Source organism: Mytilus trossulus, chromosome 10 (assembly GCF_036588685.1).
Source record: "Mytilus trossulus isolate FHL-02 chromosome 10, PNRI_Mtr1.1.1.hap1, whole genome shotgun sequence".
Lineage (NCBI taxonomy): Eukaryota > Metazoa > Mollusca > Bivalvia > Mytilida > Mytilidae > Mytilus > Mytilus trossulus.
The window spans coordinates 44181144-44203730 of NC_086382.1; the positions used below are offsets into that span (position 1 = coordinate 44181144).

General features: G+C 32.6%; 1 protein-coding gene across 1 annotated transcript; it reads right to left on the reverse strand.

The window, feature by feature from the left end:
* Window positions 1–365: 365 nt before the first annotated feature.
* On the reverse strand, window positions 366–22274 carry LOC134687931 (uncharacterized). Its single transcript, XM_063548391.1, has 7 exons — window positions 22161–22274; window positions 14973–15156; window positions 8068–8456; window positions 7126–7204; window positions 5299–5331; window positions 4143–4175; window positions 366–817 (listed from the first exon to the last, which is right to left on the reverse strand). The coding sequence occupies exons 2-7, from the start codon at window positions 15055–15057 to the stop codon at window positions 366–368; spliced, it is 1071 nt and encodes a 356-aa protein (XP_063404461.1). The 5' UTR covers window positions 15058–15156; window positions 22161–22274.
* Between the last annotated feature and the right edge of the window lie 313 nt (window positions 22275–22587).

The window sequence follows — 22587 nt, forward strand, 5'->3', positions numbered from 1 at the left end:
CGATTCCATACTAACTATCAATCTGAGAACAAATTATGAAGATCGATGTTAGCAACTGCAGGTCAACGTACGTCTTTTAACAAAGAGAAACAGCCTTACCGCATAGCAAGCTATGAGAAGTCCTGACATGATAAAAATGAAATACAAACGGAAACGAGCAAGGACTGTTTCAGCATGTAATTGTAAAAAGAATAAAAAAAAAACAAATATGATATACAGCAACAAAAATCAACCACTGAGTTACAGGCTCCTGTCTAATGACAGACACATACCGGGTTTATATATGTGTGCCGATGCACTTTTTCCTGTGACATTAGTTGTTTCATTTATTCTTTTTATTTATACATGTTCCTACTCTTCAAAAATTATCGCAATGTCTTTCTCCAAGAGTCTACTAATTTTTCAAACTTCTCTTTGAAAGTTGGAAACTGACGATGATTTGTGTCATTAACATATTTTAAATGTATAATTGGGGATAATTCCACTGATATTTTTTCTTCATTCACTTGCAATGGGATTATTCTTTTTGCTTTCTGAGGATCTTCCAGTGACTGAATGACATTTATATCTTTCCCATAACCTGCAACTGTATCTGAATCAAGGCTTTTAGTTTGATAGATAAAAACTAGTCTGCATGAGTCTAAGATAGAACTTAGTCCAGGCAGGAGTTGACTTCCAGGTTCAAACAAATCTTCCGGTAGTGCAACTTGTAGATTTGATATATTTGTAAAATTATTCATTAAGAATGTTTTACACTTAGTTGCTTCATTCTGGTCTTTTTTCCCGTGTAATAATAAAATGTCATAGCGAAAGATATCTGCAACGATAAAATAAACTTGTTCTATCATAAATAGATAACTAGTCCGACAAGTCATAAAAAATCTCAGTAGTATTCTAAAATCGGTCATCAGATCGTAAGCATCTCTAATTCAATTTAAGTCGAAAGCATACGATCTTGAGATATAGTTTTTAAATATACAGTAAAACCTGTGTAAACCGGCTGGCTACGGGTATATGAAAAAGCAGATGGTTTGGACAGTGGGCTGGTTTATTCAGGGTTTCTTGTTGACCGGAAGTTAATGACACGCGACGTCCAATATACTGCATGTGAAAGTTTTGTCTGATCATTAATTATAAACTGATAAATATTTCGTATGATTGTTGTTTTAAATCGGCTTATTCCATTGGCTATAGAAATTGCTTCTCGAATTCATGAAATAATAGTTTAGCCGTTTGTTACACATCCTCATCTGCCAAATAGACCTTGGTAGCATCAGTACTCCACTAGTCAGTTACAACGTATTTACACTTTTGTTATTGAGCTATATATTGCCTCAAAATAACCTTAGATTTACTCTGAATCATCTTTTGACGTCAGGCAACTATCACTTTTTATTTGTGTCGTCAAATGTTTTTTTTTTTAATTATGATGTAAAAGTTTACGGGATTCTGTGTAATTTTACGTCATTACGTATATACGTCTTCGATTGTTCGTCATTAAGTGGGTCACTGGTTTAGGGATTCAAAACAGGGAACCCAGGATTTCGAAAACACGGCATCAATTTCTTACTTCGCGATTTGGAAAAAAAATATCCAAGTTACAACGCAAAATCTTTCCGAGATATTTTCGGCGTGTCTGTAACTTTGATTTACACTTGTAAAGAGTTTTAACAAAACAGCTAACCACTGTACCCTTGTCAGTTCACGGTTTAAGACCTGGTATATAGATTTTCCTTAAAACCCATCTTGTATAAACCAATATGTTTTGTTGCATATCTATCAATACTGTTATCATTTTTTAAATTAATTAGACAAACCTATTTTGACCGGCAATAATTGATGCTATAAAGAGTATAATGACCACACAGTTAGACCACATACCCAGGGGCCGGTTTACAAAGGGTATTCTAACATAGACTATCTAGGGAAAAACAAGGGATCTTAGTTTTCGACTGGAATGGACAGATAACCGGTTTATTTAGGGTCCGGTTTACTCAGATTTGACTGTACATAACTTTTCTTGATAGAGGGTTGTTGCTCACTAAGAAGCTTTTTTGAAAAGTGAGTGTTCCAAATGGTGAAGTTGAAATCATCTCTTCGTAAATTTTACGGACGCCATAACGAGTTGGTTAACCGTAATGGAATAACAGTTTCCCAAATGATATCGGATATGTTCCTAACGTCATGACTACAATCCCCTTCCCTTTCATAAATGTGACCTACCGAATTAGACTATTTGCCGGATTTGTTATCTCATGAACAACACGAAGGATGCCACGTGAGGAGCAGGATCTGCTTACCCTTCCGGAGCACCTGCGATCACCCCTAGTTTTTGGTGGGGTTCGTGTTGTTTATTCTTAGTTTTCTATGCTGTGTCATGTGTACTATTGTTTGACTGTTTGTCCTTTTCAATTTTAGCGTTGTCATTTTATTTTCGATTTATGAGTTTGACTGTCCCTCTGGTATCTTTCGTACCTCTTTAATAAATATAAAACGAATGAAAATAAATCAAACACAAAAAAATTGTAAAAAAATAAATATATATCGGAGTGTAAGTTCAAATAATAAAGGGGATATCATTTTAGAAATTATCTTAACTGTGCCCTGGTTCAAAGATTGAAATTAGGAGGTGGATTAAAAGGACATATAATAAAATATTTGTTGATCTTTGGTATATTTTGATTCATTGATTCATCAAGCCAAGATATATGACAATCAAGGTCGTTCCCTAGTGAATATCATATGTATGGGGTTGGTTACAAACTCATCAAAAGTCAAAATTGAGAAATTAACGTGGTTATTTTACTCCATTGACGTCATACAATAAGCAGTAAAATCACCTGGATACTTTGTAGAAAATGTAAAAACAATTTTAAAATTATTAACAAAGGTACCAGGATTATAATTTAGTCCGCCAGACGAGCGTTTCGTCTACATAAGCGTTTCGTCTACATAATAAGATTAACGGTACCAGTTTTCTTGCAACAGATGCGCATTTCGACAATACATGTCTCTTCAGTGATGCTCGTTGCCAAAATATTTGAAATCCAAAGCTTATATAAAAGATAAAGAGCTATAATCCAAAAGGTTCAAAAAGTATAGCCAAATCCGTGAAAGGAATCAGAGCTTTGCAAGAGGGAGATACATTCCTTAATTTATAATAATTTCTATCATTTGGTAACAGCAAATTTTAATAACACAAAAAAATCCGTATTTTCATGCCAGTACCGAAGTACTGGCTACTGGGCTGGTGATACCCTCGGGGACTAATAGTCCACCAGCAGAGGCATCGACCCAGTGGTAGTAATAAGATTAACGGTACCAATTTTCTTGCAACAGATGCGCATTTCGACAATACATGTCTCTTCAGTGATGCTCGTTGCCAAAATATTTGAAATCCAAAGCTTATATAAAAGATAAAGAGCTATAATCCAAAAGGTCCAAAAAGTATAGCCAAATCCGTGAAAGGAATCAGAGCTTTGCAAGAGGGAGATACATTCCTTAATTCATAATAATTTCTATCATTTGGTAACAGCAAATTTTAATAACACAAAAAAATCCGTATTTTCATGCCAGTACCGAAGTACTGGCTACTGGGCTGGTGATACCCTCGGGGACTAATAGTCCACCAGCAGAGGCATCGACCCAGTGGTAGTAATAAGATTAACGGTACCAATTTTCTAATGCATAAGACGCATCAGTGACGCTTATATCAAAATATTTATAAAGCCAAACAAGTACGAAGTTGAAGAGCAATGAGTATCAAAAATTCCAAAAAAGTTGTGCCAAATCATATGAAAATCAAAATACCATTCTGAAAAGTAGTATACTTAGTCTTACAAAAAGCTACCAGAAGTTGAAAACGCTATTCTAACTAATAGACCATCCTTTATATATCTCTGACTACAATATAAATCAGTACACTTCTAAACAATTTAGGGTGCAGAGGTCATAGGTAGAACTTGACCTTGTGTACTGAAACATATAAAACTACCAAACAAGAAAACCCCAGACTAAATATGCGACTCGTTATCTTTGCATTGTTGTCGTCATGAAAATCGTGATTGAAACTACAGACATGGGTAAAGGGAGCGAGGTGTAACATAATCAATTGAGTATAATTGAATGAGCCACTTTTATACCTAGCGCTCTGTCTTCCTCCACATCAAGTGGACCTGTTTAATAGAAAAAACACATATTGTGATTATTAATAAAATTGAGAATGGAAATGGGGAATGTGTCAAAGAGACAACAACCCGACCAAAATAAAAAAACACAACAGCAGAAGGTCACCAACAGGTCTTCAATGTAGCGAGAAATTCCCGCACCCGGAGGCGTCCTTCAGCTGGCCCCTAAACAAATATATACTAGTTCAGTGATAATGAACGCCATACTAATTTCCAAATTGTACACAAGAAACTAAAATTTAAATATCACTTGTTTAAATGATAATTATGTCGAACTAATGTTTTAGGATGTTATTCAAAAGCAAAGATAAAGTTTTTTGTCCTAGTCAGACATGACAAAACATGCATGACAGAAGATATTTATTTAGTCAGCTCTGAATTTGACCTAGTTCTATTCAGACTGTGTTCCCTTAATTATCGTCTGTTTGTACATGCTTTATGATGAACTATTCAAAATACTAGTAGCATTGATTATACAAAAATGAACAATAATATATCGATAAGGTCGAACAGAAGTTGTTTAGTATCAAAATATCAATAAAGGAAAATCTCTTTGATCAATCTGCACGGTCATATGCATGTATGGTAATACATTCGATGCCATTAAAACTTAAAAACTAGATATGACATGTCACTGATAACAAAGTAAATTCGGTTAAGAGAAGATCATCAGCTGAATTGATGTAAAACATAAAACACACATAAAACAGTTAACAGAATGAACTTACATGAAGTCAATTAAAATATTTCCCGCCCAAATCCATTAGAAAATGGAGATGCAAGATACCAAAAGGATGTTGAAACTATTATACGTTTCAGACAAACGGACATCGATAAGGGAGATAAAAACTAAAAATTACGAAAGTCTACAAAAACACAACACAGACAAGCGTTAAATACATGTTCGTTAGTTGATTTGTACAACACCGCTTTGATTTGATCAATGTGGACCATTTGCTTTCATTAACCGTTGAATGTTCCTGATTATCTATGATCATTTTCATTATGATTAGTATTATAAGCAAGAATATATCGCTTCAAATAAAAAAAAAATGAAATGTCCTTGGAATTACATTACGAAAGTAGAAAATTTAATGTGACCCATTTATACCTATAGGTCTGTCTTCTTCTATATCATCTTGACCTGTACAACAGAAAAAACAATAAATGTTACGTTTTCAAATAATTTAAGATTGGGTTAACAGTTTTGGGTCATTATTCCAAAACTATGTTCCAAATAAGGTATTGTATTGTCAGTCGATTTTTCAATAGTTATTTTTGTAGCTATTTGGTGTGATCTAAGGCTCCGTGTTGAAGACCGTACTTTTTCCTATATTGGTTTACTTTTACAATTTAAGAGCTGGATGGAGATGTATCTTATTGACACCCATTCTACGTCTTTATATTTCTATTTGCAAAATACGTAATAAATGCAAATTCGATACAATTAAACTGAATATGCAGTCTATATACACTTTGTAGAAATTGCACATGAAATACGAATTGAAATCACTCTTGATACGAATATAAAGCATATACGCAGATAAAAAAGATGAACCTTTTATCGAAAAAATATAGAAAGATATACTTACTGCTTTGAGCTAAAGGTGTGTTCGATTCCACAGAAAAAATATTTGCATCGATATTTTAATATATATGTCTGTACATATCATGTATATTAGTAAATTAACACATATATCAAGCTTCGTCATGTGCATTAGTACTCCCCACATGTGCTTTATCCTGTTATAATCCATAGTATTACAGAATAATTTCACGTTTTGTTCAATCAATAATTTGCAATTCAAATTATAACTATCATTTTTCTCAAACAAATATCTAGTTTTGAAGTTCAAATCATCACTTTTTGGTCAGTGACAGTATATGCCATAGTAATTGTGTATTATTCAGTGATTGAAACAAAATTTTACTTAGACTATACTAAAAGATATTGACAGAACAATTGTGAAAAATTATCAACAAAAACAAAAAGAAACAGATGAACTTGTACCTACTCGATGATATACTACATTAGGTACTTTTTTGATAGTTGTCTCGTAGACCTTTTAGTCGGTTCTTCTAATAATGTAAATAAATTAAATGGGATTTCATTTTCACTTTCAATTAATGTACACACTTTGTTGCGGTATTTTTCTACGTTGATTGGATATACTTAATATTAAATGTCTTCCTTTAAATGCCACTTTATATGACAGAAATATTATGAAATATTATAATTTTTCAAAAAAGGAACATAACAGTATTTGTTCCTTATAGCATAAAGGGTTTCGAAAATTTGTTCAATTAGAAACAGGTAGTATAGTTTTGTTTATTCAAGAGGAACTTCAGTTAGAGGGATCAATTAAACACTGCATCTGTCTAAACCGTAGTAAATCAAATATAAAATCAAACCTCCTTAAATTTTAAGAATTATATCTCATATAATGTTAGCAAGGCTCTTTTAATTCTGTTTTTTAAATTTGTATTCTCTCAATTTTTGTGTTCAATAATTTAAAGATACATGATAATAAATGTTGTTTTTTTTCACGGTATCTTATTCGAACGGTGCTCTAATAAGATACCGTGAAATTTTCATCGGTCAGCGCCTACCGACAATATTCAAAGTTATGCGGCTTAATAGTACGAACCTCCTTATACAATAAGCTTCAATGACTAAAGTGTGTTCTCGGCAATATTGATACATATGTAGAGACGAGAAAACAAACAAATTGTATTACAACAGTGACGATCTATAATTTATAGATGTATGTCTGTTTTTGAAATAATTATCTTCATTAAAGACAAATGTTATTGTTATTATACATGCTACATCACTAATTTATACATTGATGCAATTCGTGTTTACTGTAGGCATGTCAATCTAATATATTTAACTGTTTAACTGATGCGTTATTACGCTAAGAAGAATAGGTTTTACCTTCAACTGGAATTTCTTCATGAGTACTTGATTCTATCTTTCTGCCTATCCGTGGAGTTTCTTCTGTAAGACTGTCAATCTAAAACAAATTAAAAACAATTACAGGAAAATACAATACGAAATTAATCTGTCTTACGTTATCACAAACATTGAAAACAGCATGTATAAATGAAATGCGCTCGAAGGGCTTTTCTGGATGTATTTTCATTCGGAACGCTCCCAGCCGTATATTTGAACGCCAAGGATGTATAAAACAGAAACTGTTGAAGAGCTTTACAATGAAAAAATGACATAAGATAATAGCCAACTCATTCTAAAGATAATTTTGTCCGGGGAAGTACAAACCTTTATTTAAAAGATTCATTCATATCAAAAAGGGGTTCTTTTTTTCAATGTCTAGTTAATTATAAACACAGTCTTTTTTTCAAAGTGCTTTAATCTTTCATATAATTTTCAAAATGTAGATTCAACTCGTATGTAAACACGGACAATAAAGGGTCTGATATGCATTCAGTAAAAAACATATCTATTGTCTGAGACTGTATGTTCCATTCAGATATCTTTTGGGTTTTTTTTTGTTTTGTTTTGTTTAATTTATACATTGGCGGCACTCTTTAATCGTATCTACTTCATCATTATAATTACATCCATTTATTTTTTTGCGTAGAGACCATTCTATACACGTACGACATATGGTATTTCGTTTCGTCAGATATATGTTCCTGTTTATTGGAACAGTCGATTCAAACTAGCAAATATCAATCATGTGCCATTTAAATGTTGTTTTTCATGAAATTTCAAGGTGATAAGATCTAAATCCTTTTTATTTTTTTTTGTTGTTCAGACTTTTTCTTAAAGTACGATATTATACGTTCAAAAATGTTACTGGGAAAACTCAATAATAAAACAATGTTTATCAGTCCTTTAAACTATGTGCTGTACCTTCAATGATATTTTATAAACTTCGTCTTTCATAAATTGTTCTAAGCTGTCGCATTTCTCTTTTAGTAATTTTAGCTGGGATTCAAGACTGGCGTTGTAGTGGATGTTCAATTTTCTTGATCTTTCATGTATATTTGCACCTTCTTTCTTCAAGGATGTCATGATTTCTTCGAATTTTCTTTCTAACGCTTTTTTGTCATCTGTCTCAGCTTTGCCTAGTTCATTTTGATGTGTTTGTATTACTTCTAATTTATCTGTAACGGTCTTCTCGTATTTGGTATGTTCTTCTAGTTTATCCGCTATGAGGCTAGTTTGTTTTGCGTCTTGATATTGCTTTTCTTCCATTCGTTTTATATGCGCATCCAGTGCTTGTAATTGTTTCAATTGGGCTATGATATAAAACAAGAAAAGATCATACCTACGCTAACGTCAAAAGGTAAGCTAGCTATAACACAAGGTTTAATTAACCATTTTCTGCATATAAAAACGCCTGAACCAAGTCAGAAAAATGACATTTATTGTCCCTTCGTTTGATATAAATAAACTCATCATAGGTTCCAAAGACTCAATTTTATATATACACCAGAAGCTCGCTTCGTCTACAAAAGACTCATCAGTGACGCTCGAATCCAAAAATGATTAAAATACAAACCCAATTTAAGTACGAAGTTGAAGAGCATTTAGATGTGTTTGAGCGTTTGATTTATATTAGGGTCTTACCGTTTTCCTCCGAGTTCAGTTTTTTGTGATTTTACTTTTGTCTTAAAAGAGAACTATTTCGATGTACTAAGTACTTATTTTTTTTAAATAAATTTATTTTGTTTAATTGGTTGATTTATCTTGTCCTTCATTCATATAAAAAAAATTAAGGTGATTTGGTAAGATTATTAATAAGATAACTATAAAAAAAATCTGATATAAATCATAAGATCCTGTGACGGCTCTTGAATTTTACGATTTAGGATTCTAACAAAACCCTTATCTTTTTTTCTGTTCTGTCAACACCAACTAATAATCTTCCAACTTCTATATTTGGAAAGTTATGTACTGCTAAGACAATACCAAAGGATCCTGAGAGGTCTTTATAACAAGGAAAGTACGGAGCGTTGTAAGATCTATACTAGTAATACGTGGACATATGATCTGTATTTCAATCAGATGAGTCAGTCGATATGGAGCATTATTGATCAATCAACCGAAACTATTCAACAATGCAATAAACGTATTACTATGGAACACCACAGCTGTCTTATGTGGAACTCTGATATTACTTTATGTTGTTTTATTATTACTTAATGATATTTGTCTTTCCTTAATATGGTTTTGACATTACGTAATGGTGTTTAAATATAACTCAATATATAATAGCCATTGTTTGATGCTATTTCGATATTACACGATCATATTGTTTTGTATTGACTTCATATAGTTTTGTCATTACTCGTTGTGGTTTCACCATTATTTAAAATGGTTGTGTCATTAGTCAATGTGGTTTCAACATTACTTGATGTGTATGTGACTTAACGTAATGTAGTTGTTTCATTACATGATTTTTTCCGAATTGGTCACGTTGTTTTACCTCATCAAGTAATGGGATAACCACATCAAAGAATGACAGGACCACATCTAAGAATGACAAGACCACATCAAATAATGACACAAACATATCAAGAAGTGTAAAAGCGTCAAATTTTGAAACATCATTACGTAATGTTAAAACCATATAAAGAATAGACAAATCATCATAACGAAATAAAAAAAAAAATCAGGTAATGAAACAACTACATTGCGTTCAGTCACATACACATCAAGTAATGTTGAAACCACATTGACTAATGACACAACCATATCAAATAGTGGTGAAACCACATCGAGTAATGACAAAACTATATTAAGTCAATACGAAACCATGTCGTGTAATATCGAAATAGCATTAAGTAATTTTTATTCCATATTGAGTTATATAAAAACATCATTACGTAATGTCAAAACCATATTAAGTAAAGACAAAATATCATTAAGTAATAATAAAACAGCATAAAGCAATATCCGAGTTCCACATAAGACAGCTGTGGCGTTCCATATATTCCATACAATTAAAAGTGGATAATTATACAAGATGTCTTACACACTGCTTACATTCAGTGTAGCATAAGTTATCCTCGTGCTAATTTTTAAGAAATATGCCAAATTGTATCATAAACTATAAATAAGTAGCGTTGTGTACCCTTTTACATGCATTTAGCAAGTATAAAGAGAAATGCATTGTTGTTTTTTTTTCTCTAAGACGAGATTTCGACATTTTCATGTGATATTGTTGCGTAAAAAGTAAAATCACAAAAATAATGAACTCAGAGGAAAATCAAATCGGAAAGTCCCTAGTCACATGGCAAAATCAAATGAAAAAACGCATCAAACACGAATGGACAACTTCATATTCCTGACTTGGTACAGGCATTTTCAAATGTAAAACGTGGTGGACACCTAATTAAAAACACTTTTATTGCTTTGCGTCTCTGACGTCAGAAAATCTATACGTCACATAGGAATAAATTTTGTCGTTCGATATTTACAAAACAATTTTTAAATTTTACATGGTCAATATCAATGTTGGCATACAGGGTTTATAAATCTAAATGTGATAGAATAAATTTCAGAAATAGACCGAGATTTAAAATAGTCTAAAAGTTCTATAGAATAAATAAGAATCCACAAATTGTTAATTACACTACGCGATTAATTAGTTTTGACGTTTTTTGTTCAACGTATTTTCTAATATATAATAGAAGTATTATAACATTATGACTTACTATACAACAATAACACACTGGCGAGATAGTGTAGATAAATCAATGGTCTTTATATAATCTATGAGAACAACCAAGATTGCAATACTTTTTCGAATATTTAGACATCCACATATGTTTTATTCTACTTAGTGGGAGATATTATGGACATAATTGTGCAAATCGTGATACAAGCATGAAATTTGGTATAAAGGTTAACTAAATGATACTTATACAAAATCCGCTGCTGGCCAGAAAAAAAACCCAAATTTTTCAAAATGGCCACCACACATTTTTGAAATGGCGTCATTTCAAATTGGCAATACTTCGTTAATACTTTGAAAGGTGTGATATATGTAAAATTCAAAGTTAGATTCGATAAAAAGTAAATGACAGTTCCTTAATTACGACAAGACAATACATTACTGAAACTAAAGGTGACTTCCGGTTTCAAAATGCTGTCAAAATGGTCAAAAATTTCAATTTTTGTACTTTCAAGCAACTTCACATGGGATATAAACATGATAAATCATTAAAAAATTGTTTTAGGTATAATCCAATGTAAGTTATGATAAAACATTGAAAACAATTTCTAAGTACGACAAACAACAAATAAATGAAGAAAATAGTGATTTCCGGTTCCAAAATGGAGGCAGATACGGAAAAAATATTTTTATAATTTCCATCAACTTAACAAGAGATAACACTCTTTTGTTAAGTTTAAATGCCTAGTTTTGTTAGAAAGACAGGTTGCTTATCTTATAATTATCTGACAGCAGTCAATAAAAAAACCCGTACAAGGAAGAAAAGACAGGTAGCATGTACAGTTACCAACAGTTACACAGCTGGATTTTTTCGCCTCCGCATTTCAAAAGTTCCCAACAGGAGGATGCAACTTAAACGGCAGCCGAAGAAGTAATTTTAGGGTTTTCAACTGTCATCGATATTTTTTTCTTTCATACAAACCCAGTGTTCACGAGTCAGTACATGTACCTGTCAAATACATAAATCAGGCTGAGCCCAAACTTGTCCTCCTTGATATGCTTCTTTATGGATGTGCTCCGAAAAAAAAACTCTTGAAGGCGGAACTATATCTCGATTCCACTGATTCCTGGGTAACAATTAATATCGTGCCTCGTTGACAGCAAATGTTGACGTTGTTCTGTCATACTTTACTCATACATGATGCAAACAAATGATTCTATGATGTCCATGTATGTGTCGTCTTTATACTTCAGCAAAAAAACGCCCCATACATCTTGAAATACTTCACATGTCATCCAAACTGACCTATTCCCTTTCCCACGAAAATCCGACAAAGTTTCACATCTACTGAATAAATGAACGAAAGAAAGAGTAGCTACACGAGGACCAAACGCATTTGATATGTCATGTACATGAAACCATCAAAAGTCTTCATTCCTGCCAAAACCAATCCACAGTTTGTTCCACCGTATTTTTGTAGTGCTGCTATTCTGAATTCTTCTACATCTGTGTCGGTGATACCTCAAATTACCGTCTTACAACAATTTTCATAATCATACCGAACATGGACAAACATTCTTATATCTGCTTCTCCATGCTTAAAAGGGATAGCGGGAAAGTATCATTATTAGTCTCTAAAGAAGCAATTATGTCGGCAAGAAACTTGAAAAATTTAGAAAACATATAACACAATGTGTACTCTTGAATACTTATCAATGCAAGATTTTATGTAAGGCAGTTTGCCACATTTGCAAAATCATCAAATATTGTTGCCTAACAAGGTGGCCTGGAATTAACCATTGCTGCCCTTCAACGATAAATGCGTCAGAATTTGGATATGCAAATTGCAAAATGTTTTAAGTTTATCCATTTGCACCGATTTTATATCACTGTTTAAAATGACATCTTTAGACAAACGAGGAGCACTTTGTCTTTATGGATTAAAAGATATTCCAAGTCAATATGTCCACTGCGACAAAAAATACAAGTCTAGAAAATACATCGCAATCACTCTTAAGGTTCTCTAGCTTTGTTTTTTGACAAAATTTTACAATTTTGTTTTACAGACATAATAGAAATTTGTTCTTTTTTATCTGGTTATAAGAAACAGGTTCTCTTTTGTTTTTCATTTGCTTCTAACGATCTTCGTATTGTTTGCCTTTGATCTTTTGAAAGAAATCCTTTTGTGTTTATTAAGTCGTTCATCTGTTATAGAATGCCTCAAACCACTAGATCTTGCAAGTTCATCTGATAGTCTACTGACTTCTTGTCCAGCTACCATCAATACGTCTAAATGGGGTTTTCTTTTAAACATATGACAACAACATCGCCCTTCACAATTGCATTATTCTGGGATTTATTTTTGCTTTATATGGACTGCATGTGCAAAATCTGACTCATAAAATGAGCATACTACCACATTTCCAAGAAGTTCTTATTCTATAATTGAACGCCAGGAATTAAACTGTGGTCGAGATGACTATATTTTCTTACACCAGTCTACCAAATCATTGAACGTCACAGAGTCCTGGCGTGATCATAATTTCTGTATTTAGCTTTCTTTAGCCAATATTTATCATTCAATCTAACACACAGAGTTATCTGATGCGCGTGTCTAGTCCTAGATACATTTGAACATATACATACAAAGAATATGCCGTTCTCGGTGTTGCAATATGGGTTTTTGTGAGAATATATGTCCATCTATTATCACGTAATAAATCACCCAGAATTTTATAACAAGTCATTTCAATGTGCAATCCACCTCACATGACGATTAACTTATCTTCTCTGGACAAATCAGGCCATTCCCACTGAATAACCATGATTACTAAAAGTGGCTGATCTGCCGTTACTATTGATGTTTCTCTCGTATAAACCACATTTTCCGCCTTATCCATCGAATACTTGATCTTTGCAACTGAATAGGCTTGTTGCTAAAAAGTGGCATCATAGATTTTACACTTACTTGAACAGCTCTACAAGAGCCTTCGTTTGAGTAATGATATGAACTGCGATTTATACCAGTTTGCCCTGGTAGTACATACAAATCGCTCATTATGTCTATAAATAGGTTGCACATGCGCAAAATTGTCAAATCATATTTATCATAACCTTGGAAAATGTTATCAAACCAAATCATGATATAATTGAAAAGCCCAAAACATTTATTTTATAGTAAATAGTTACAATGTTTTTTAATGAATTTTGTTACATTTCGCGCATGAGCAAACCCTTCAGATGTCAAACATTCATGTCTCGTGAATTCTTACATGTAAGGAAGGCAGCTACCAAACCTGATAGCTGTTTTTCACTTAAAGAAGGTAAACGAAAAATTTCAAGAAAAAAATCAGTATTTTCTAGCTGAAAAAAACTACCATTTTAGAAAAAGGCCGTGGCCATCTTGAAAAAAATAATTTTTTTAATGACCAGCAGTTGTTCCTTAAAAAGTATATAATAATGATGCTTTGTGGAAATATCTATGATTGTATCATCATTTGCACAATTCCCTTGATTTTGCCTGCTAATATCTTCCACTAACTTTGCAACTAATGATTTCAATGAATACCTGTTATACAAACAATCTAACTCCTCGTATGTGTTGCTCAATGAAATATCCAATAAGATTTGCCGAAATCCCTATCTTACCAAGATACATCGGCTAACATGAACGAGAATTTATTACAAATACAGATATCCATACCTCTTTGCTGTAGTGCCTGGACAAACAGCTTCATATGGGGGTCTCATTGGAGGGTTCTGATCCCGGATCCCGCTTACTGTTTTGTCAGATTCCCGTATCCTGCTTACACTATGTAAGTAAGCAATTATCTTTTTTTTTGTAATTTCCTGGGTCCCGCCAGACTTCATTTCCCGTTTTCAAGCACAATAATTTGTATTTCACGTGTCCCGCTTACAAAAAATCGGCAATCCCGCGTGACGCTAAGACCCCAATGAGACCCACTCATATTTGAGGTTTTGAAATAAGTAAGAGATGAATGCAGTGTGCATACCACAAACGTCTCATTGGCTGATGGATACTTCAGAAAAAATCAGTAAGGGTTACTTACGATAATAATGCAACGGCTTTGGTGATATGCTTAATTCTTGGAACAAATGTTATAATATCCTTACCCGACTGTACTCTGAACAGTTTATACGAAATTCCACATCCAAGTAATACGCCGCCTAACACACAAACAGAATCCCTTATATTCATGGTTGGGCACTGTTGCAAAAATTACGGCTACTGATGAATATATCCACCATTCATTTAAACATTTTCATTTCACATCTTCATGATAAGAACACTCTTTTTCTGCAAAATAAAATAATTAATGTATTAAATTAAGATATTGATTTAAATCAGATCAAAATTTAAAGTATTTTTTTTTTTAATATTTTCGTAACATAAACAATATCGTATGGCTTTTTCAGTATCACATAGCGTATAAACACGTGACACCAGTATAATCCCAAGATCTCTGCTGTGATTTTGAAAAAGTCATGTCACATACATTTGTTATACAAATATACTTCACGTGGATTTGTTTATCCGACGTGACGTCATACAGATGAATGAAATGATTTCATACAGATAATAGGTGTGCCATGACGTCATACAAATAAGGGGTTCGATAACGCCGTTTGCAAAAGTGACTACAATTAATGACGTGACTTCATACATATTAAAGGTATGCTAAAGCCTTGGCTACCGTGCTGATATCGATATCATAACAGATGGCTGATACAGCTTGCTTGCCAGTTTTTGTATTACACATACAATCGATCTGGTTTTATTACTAAGTACATGTTTGTATATGCATGTTTTTCGAGATTAAAAATGTATAGGGTTTAGAGCAGCGTGGAAATAAAACTATTGCCTTGCGATAACCTGTTTCATTCATTGAAATTGATAGAATAGAAATTCGAAACATGTGAAAGAGATAAAAACCCATCCAAAGAGCATATAATAGCCGTAGGCAACCAATGGGTCTTCAATTGTATAAATTAATTTGGTGTCGACATCTGACATCAAAGGTTATCAAATAGTCATCAAAGGTTTCAGGATTATAATTTAGTACTCCAGACGCGTGTTTCGTCTACATGAGACTCACCAGTGACGCTGATATCAAAATATTTATAAAGCCAAACAAGTACAAAGTTGAAGAGCAAAATGTCATGATCTTGTTTATTTATATATAATATCTATATGTAAAAAATATCATAAAAGATTCTTTGGTTTTCTATGTTGTGTCATGTGTACTTGTTTGTCTGTTTGTCTTTTTCATTTTTAGCCTTGGCGTTGTCAGTTTGTTTAAGATTTATGAGTTTGACTGTCCTTTTGGTATCTTTCGTACCTCTTTTACAAATGCGGGAACTGTTCTACATATATTCCTCATCGGTCAACCGTTGGATTTATCCTTCGGTTTCTCCCATACAAGAGTAGCAACTCTAAGTATATAGTTTTCGTTTAAAAAGGTAGCCCCTCAATGTAAGATCAATGTCAGATGTTGTGTCTCCCACAGATTTAAACAGTACTCACACTATTCACTATTTGTTTTGTAATAAAATCATTTTCATTAGATGATTAATTTCTTTTTTTGTCGTCTTTATCCAAGATTAACACAGTACATGATGTGTTTGTGCATGACTTGCAGATCAGTTGTTATCTTTCGACAGATATATCGTTTAACTCTACTTTCCGCTATATAGATGATGTTCTTTCACTAAAACTAGAGGGTCGGTTGAAAACAAAACTTTACGACAAAAGAGATGATTTCAGCTTTTCAATTGCGAACTTTCCATTTCTAAGTAGCAACATTCCAGCAGCACCTGCATACGGGGTATATATCTCCCAATTGATACAATAATCCCGTGCTTGCATTTCCTATCATGATTTTCTTGATAGAGGGTTACTGCTCACAAGGAAGCTATTAAATCAAGAGTTCCAAATGGTGAAGTTGAAATCATCCCTCCGTACATTTTACGGACGCCATCACGAGTTGGTTGACCGTTATGGAATGACCGTTTCACAAATGATATCGGATATGTTCCTTACGTCGTAACTACAATACCCTTCCCTTTCATGAATGTGACCTACCGAATTAGACTATTTACCGGATTTTTAATCACATAAGCAACACGACGGGTGCCACATGTGGAGCAGGATCTGCTTACCCTTCCGGAGCACCTGAGATCACCCCTAGTTTTTGGTGGGGTTCGTGTTGTTTATTCTTTAGTTTTCTATGTTGTGTCATGTGTATTTTTTATTTTAGCCACGGCGTTGTCAGTTTGTTTTAGATTTATGAGTTTGACTGTCCCTTTGGTATCTTTCGTCCCTCTTTTACATATTGATACATAAGTCTAAATATATGATTTCTTTATGACGGATGCCTCCTTTTTAATAACCACGGGTAACGTATGACTAAGATTACAATGTATATATACTTCGTCTGAATCTTAACTGAAAAAGGATGAATCGACAATGTTTAGTTACATTGTACTAAGGTATCTAGGAATCATTAGAAATTCTATGTAAATAAAATATTCACAATTACTCGTGCCACGTTTTTATACATCAATAAAGGACTATTTACGGAATATGAATATATAAAGGAAGATGTTGTCTGAGTGCCAATGAGACAACTCTCCGTCCTATTGACAATTTATAAAAGTAAATCATTATAGATTAAGGTATGGCTTTCAAACCGTAGCCTTTGCTCACACCGAACAACAAGTTATAAAGGGACATAGTGCCTAGAACTGTAAGTTGATTGGGGTAATTCACTTAAACTCTGAATGAAAATTAATGCAACGTTTTGACCATTTACAAGTAAACTTTCTATTTATTCTATGTGTATAATAGTTTCTTATTGTGTGGATAGGAAAACCCGTACGTTGTTGCAGGAAAAAAAATAAGGAAAGCAACGTTAAAAATTCATTTAAAAAAACGGAGTGATGAGTGGTCGTCATGGTCGAACTTTTACAAAATGTTACTGTTCTTGGCTAGTTAATTGATGAACTTTGCGCGCATATAAATGAATTTGTCCACAAGGTTATGACAAAAAGATACACATATTCAATTTCAACACGAAACCATACAAACCTAAAAGTCTATCGTTGGTATAAGATTGAGCGTGCTCGTTTTTCTGTTAATGCTAATATTTAGGTTTAAAATGTACGTGTTTATGACCGTAGGTAGACGTCGGAGGTCCTAACAATGAGTAATTTGTTAGCGTCTAGACAAATTAACATTTGAAATATAGATAGCAACAATTTAGAAAAAAAAATTTTCAGTGTCTTCTAAAACTTATCAGGTTTAAGTCTCTGTTTCACAAATGGGCTCAGATTTTGTACAATGTAGTACTTGGTGCAATATTGGTTTACTGCAACATTTCAATTGAGTCACAAATGGTAGTTTTAAAAAAAATCAAATTTTGTAAACAGTTTATTTATCACTGTGACCATATAGGTGATAATTCGTTAGAATACAGAAATTGTAATTTCTAAGTTACAAAGAACTAACTAAAATATAGTTTTAGATCTAATTTAACATTTTTAGTGACAAAAATAAAGTTTTGATAATTACAAAGATAAAAACTAAATGCAGAGTATTTTGAAAAAATGTGGTAGGGGAACATCCGATATGACCAAGTTATTTGCTAGAAATTTGGATTCTATACCGGACCAATAGTCGACGCTTACCTGATGTTTGTTTAAAACCTCTATATTAAAATGATAACATATAAATAATCAAATGCCTACCTAAAAAACATATAAAGAATAATATGTGTTTAATTTCCTAAAGTAGACAATACGTTTCCTTTATTCAAATGTGTTTACCTGTACATCTTCTTAATTTCGTCGCTAAAGTTTCACAAAAATAATTGTGTTTATATTGTTGGTGGACATATTACAATGTATCTGGACTGTTTAAAACAGGTGGAAAATAATCAATTTACAAATGAATATCTCAAGTGATACAAACAATCGCCTATTATATTACATAGAAATAGACTCAACGAAACTTTAAACTGTTTTCCAGTCATACTTGAACAAGCTTTTTAAATTAGCACAGGTGATAAACTGTATTCACGGCCGACACTCGGCTAACCGAGAGATTGTTCGGTTAATCTATATTGAGTATGCGGCTATATCGGCAGTGGGTCTGTTAATCGGGTTGGCTATACGTCTGTTAAGAATAAAACGCACTCTTTAATGTTGAACTCTTAGACTATCAAATATACAGATTTTTGACACATTATGAGAATCAAATCAGAAAAAGAAAAGTGTCTGACAAAATGATATCTATCATAAAATATTTTCCACCTTTAAAAACATTTAATAGTCTGCGCAGTTTTCAGTAAAAGTAAATGGCCTCGCGCAAGTATGTAGTATTTATTATTACACGCATAGGAATTTTTTTAATAAGAGGCGAAACAAACAATTTTAGATATAATTTAAAAGACACAAAATACTACTTTGGTTCTTAAATACAAATTGACAATAGTAAATATTTCATAATTGTAATATAACGTGAGTAATACCACGTTTTAGTGAAAATTATTGGAATAAAGTCTGTTAATGGGTTGGACAATTGAAATTGTGTCAGTTAAGAGTTATTTAGCCACTATCCTTCCAGTAAAAGCATTTTTATTTTGACTTTCTTTGCATTTTATTGAAGAGTGTGTCATTTCAATATAGCGTGATCTGGGTTGGACGCTGGAATATGCATGAATTTATTATTAACGATTTCAATCAGCCTTAATTTTTGTGCCTGCTCAAAGTAGCATGTTCTCGAATCCGACTGAACGTGTCTTTCTAATACAACACAGGGTACATATAACGTGTTGTCATTCTCATATGCACATGATATTTGTCACTGGACGTTAAACCCTAATTCGTCATCATCATCCTATTAGTTCTTTTCTTCTGGTTGTTTACAAATCAGTCTATATAAAGAAGTAAATGGAAAGAAGCGCATGCAGCTACATTTGGTTGTATTAAGTTTTAATTCATTTTATTCCGTTTAGTTCCTGCAGTTTTCCATATGTTCACTTCAAGCATTTGTCACCAATATGAGTACATCGCAATCCGTCACTGTTTCAACACCCAGGGGGTTTCATGTCTTTATTCTTAAACAATTATTGGGGTTTATTTTCTCTCTTTTTTAGCAATGCATCACTCTTTATTGTCCTTATCCTTTATTTATATTCTGTATCTCCATCAAGATTCTCGTGTATACCATGAGGGTCTGGATTGGGGGGGGGGGGTTATTTCTGTATTCTTTAAATTGTTATGTTACTTTTCTCTACATTTTATTTATCTTACTCATTATTCTTTCTCTATTCTTTATATTTAGGCATCCTAATATATTTTACTTACTGATGTTTAGTTACATAATACGACGTTAATCTCTGATTTATATACTGGTTACCAATGTAGATGACAAATTTGTGTCATTCATGACAATTAAACAGAATCCACATGATCTATGCGACCATTTCGGATAAAATCAATTTTACTTTAATTCAACACATTTTGAAACCATTTTTATCAATTTTCAATATCCATTGCCTACATTGTTAATAGTTCATGTGTTTTGTTTCCGTATATTTCATATTCCATGATTGCTCATGTTTTGTTTCCGTATATTCCGTATGTCACCAAAATACAGATTTTCGTGTAGATTTTTCACACAATGATATCAATTTGGTTAACACTCATAATACCTGTCTTTTTACGATGTTCAAAATATTGCATGCAAGAAAATTCAACCCAAGTGTTATTTTGTGTGTATTTTGTGTGTGTAAAATGTGTATAAATTTATTGATGAGTAACTTGCCTTTTCATTTTATAGATCGTACATAGAAGCTAGAAAAATAATAATTACACCACTGGATTCAGTACATTGGATAGTTTTGTTAGACATAAATATTTTTTATGATAAACATATATTTAAAAGGTTATACAATGAAACATGCTGAGTTTTTAATGATTTTCTCGATAACACCTGATTAACAGACTTTAGCCATCCCGATTATAGGTGCATACTCTATATAGATTAACCGACCAATCTCTCGGTTAGCCGAGTGTCGGCCGTGGTACTGGTTATTCCAATTTTAAAACACCACTTCTACTTTATTTTCATCGTAAAAATAAAAGGTTGTGTAGCATATTTGCAACATGTATGACTCTAAATTTTTACAGTGTTAACTTATACTAAATATGTACTTTGTCTTCCTTTACTGAGGGTCTTCCTAAAAATTGAATTGACATCTGTCTACATTTATTCATACTTTCCCTTATGGCTCAATGAGATGACACATAGAGATCATATATGGGAACCAGTACCTACACCAAACAATATATCTATGAATATCATCATGATCACGTACCGACCCAAAAGAAGAATGGTTTATGGAACAGTTGTATTTACAAACAACTCCACCCTAGATAGGTGACTTCACAGTATGAAAATGAATTATTAATAAAAAATAACAGAATGTATTCCTAAATCAACAAAATAATGTAGTAATGATTGATTTCTCTTTGTTTTTTGTTTTGATAATTATATATTATATATAAAATCTATTTGCCAACTAGAGCTCTTGGAATTGACGTCTCAGGTCGATATGGATGTGATTTTGAAACGATTTTATAATTTTCGCAACACACTGTATATAGCATTGCTTATTCTGCAATCATTTTATTTTTATAGACGGGATCATGGAAACTATATGCCTCCAAAATATGTTCTGTAATTCAGTGGTTGTCGTTTGTTTATGTGTAACATATTTGTTTTTCGTTCATTTTTTATAAATAAGGCCGTTAGTTTTCTCGTTTTAATTGTTTTACATTGTCTTATCGGGCCTTTTATAGTTGACTATGCGGTATGGGCTTTGCTAATTGTTGGAGAACGTACGGTGACCTATAGTTGTTAATGTTTGTGTCATTTTGGTCTTTTGTTGATAGTTGTCTCATTGGCAATCATACCACATCTTTTTATATGAGCTTTTATTACCAGTTTATATTTGCATAAACGTGTTTCTTATTTTTGGGCAAACTGTTTTCTAGAAATACCATTCTTTAAAAAAAAAAACATAAAATGTATTGCAGTTACTTATTTGTAGTAAAATTGTGTTACGGTGCCGTAATTTCCTGTTACAAACAAGTATCGACTGGGTGTTTTAACGTGTTATAACGCCATGTTGTGTTTATTTGACCTACATTCATTTGGAATTGAATTGCATGGGTTTTTTTTTTTGTTAAAAAGTAAAGTACACACTTTCTTAATATGATCGTTCTATGATAACTTACCTTTTATTTGTTATATTTAAATCTAAAATAAATATAAACAAGCCAACGTGTCCCTAAAATCAAGTTGGCACTACTCCATATATACTCGTTGTACAGTATAACACATCCTTATTGTCCTCGTTCTATTTATAAAATCGTGTATCTGACTGTGATATCTATGTGTTTCTTTTTCAGACAAGAAAGCATGTATTAGAAATTTTACTTACTGTAAACGTATTTTATCAAAACTAAATAGATTGGCATTCTTAAACGTGTCACTATCAATGAAATATGATCACAGATCCCATATTGGCCTTCGATTGTAAAATTAGAACACGGATAAACTAAAGAACTAAATAGATTTGAAGGACAGGTTATTTTTTAGAATTTTTTTACATACCTCAGGCATAGATTACCTTAGCTGTATTTGGCAAAACTTTTAGGAATT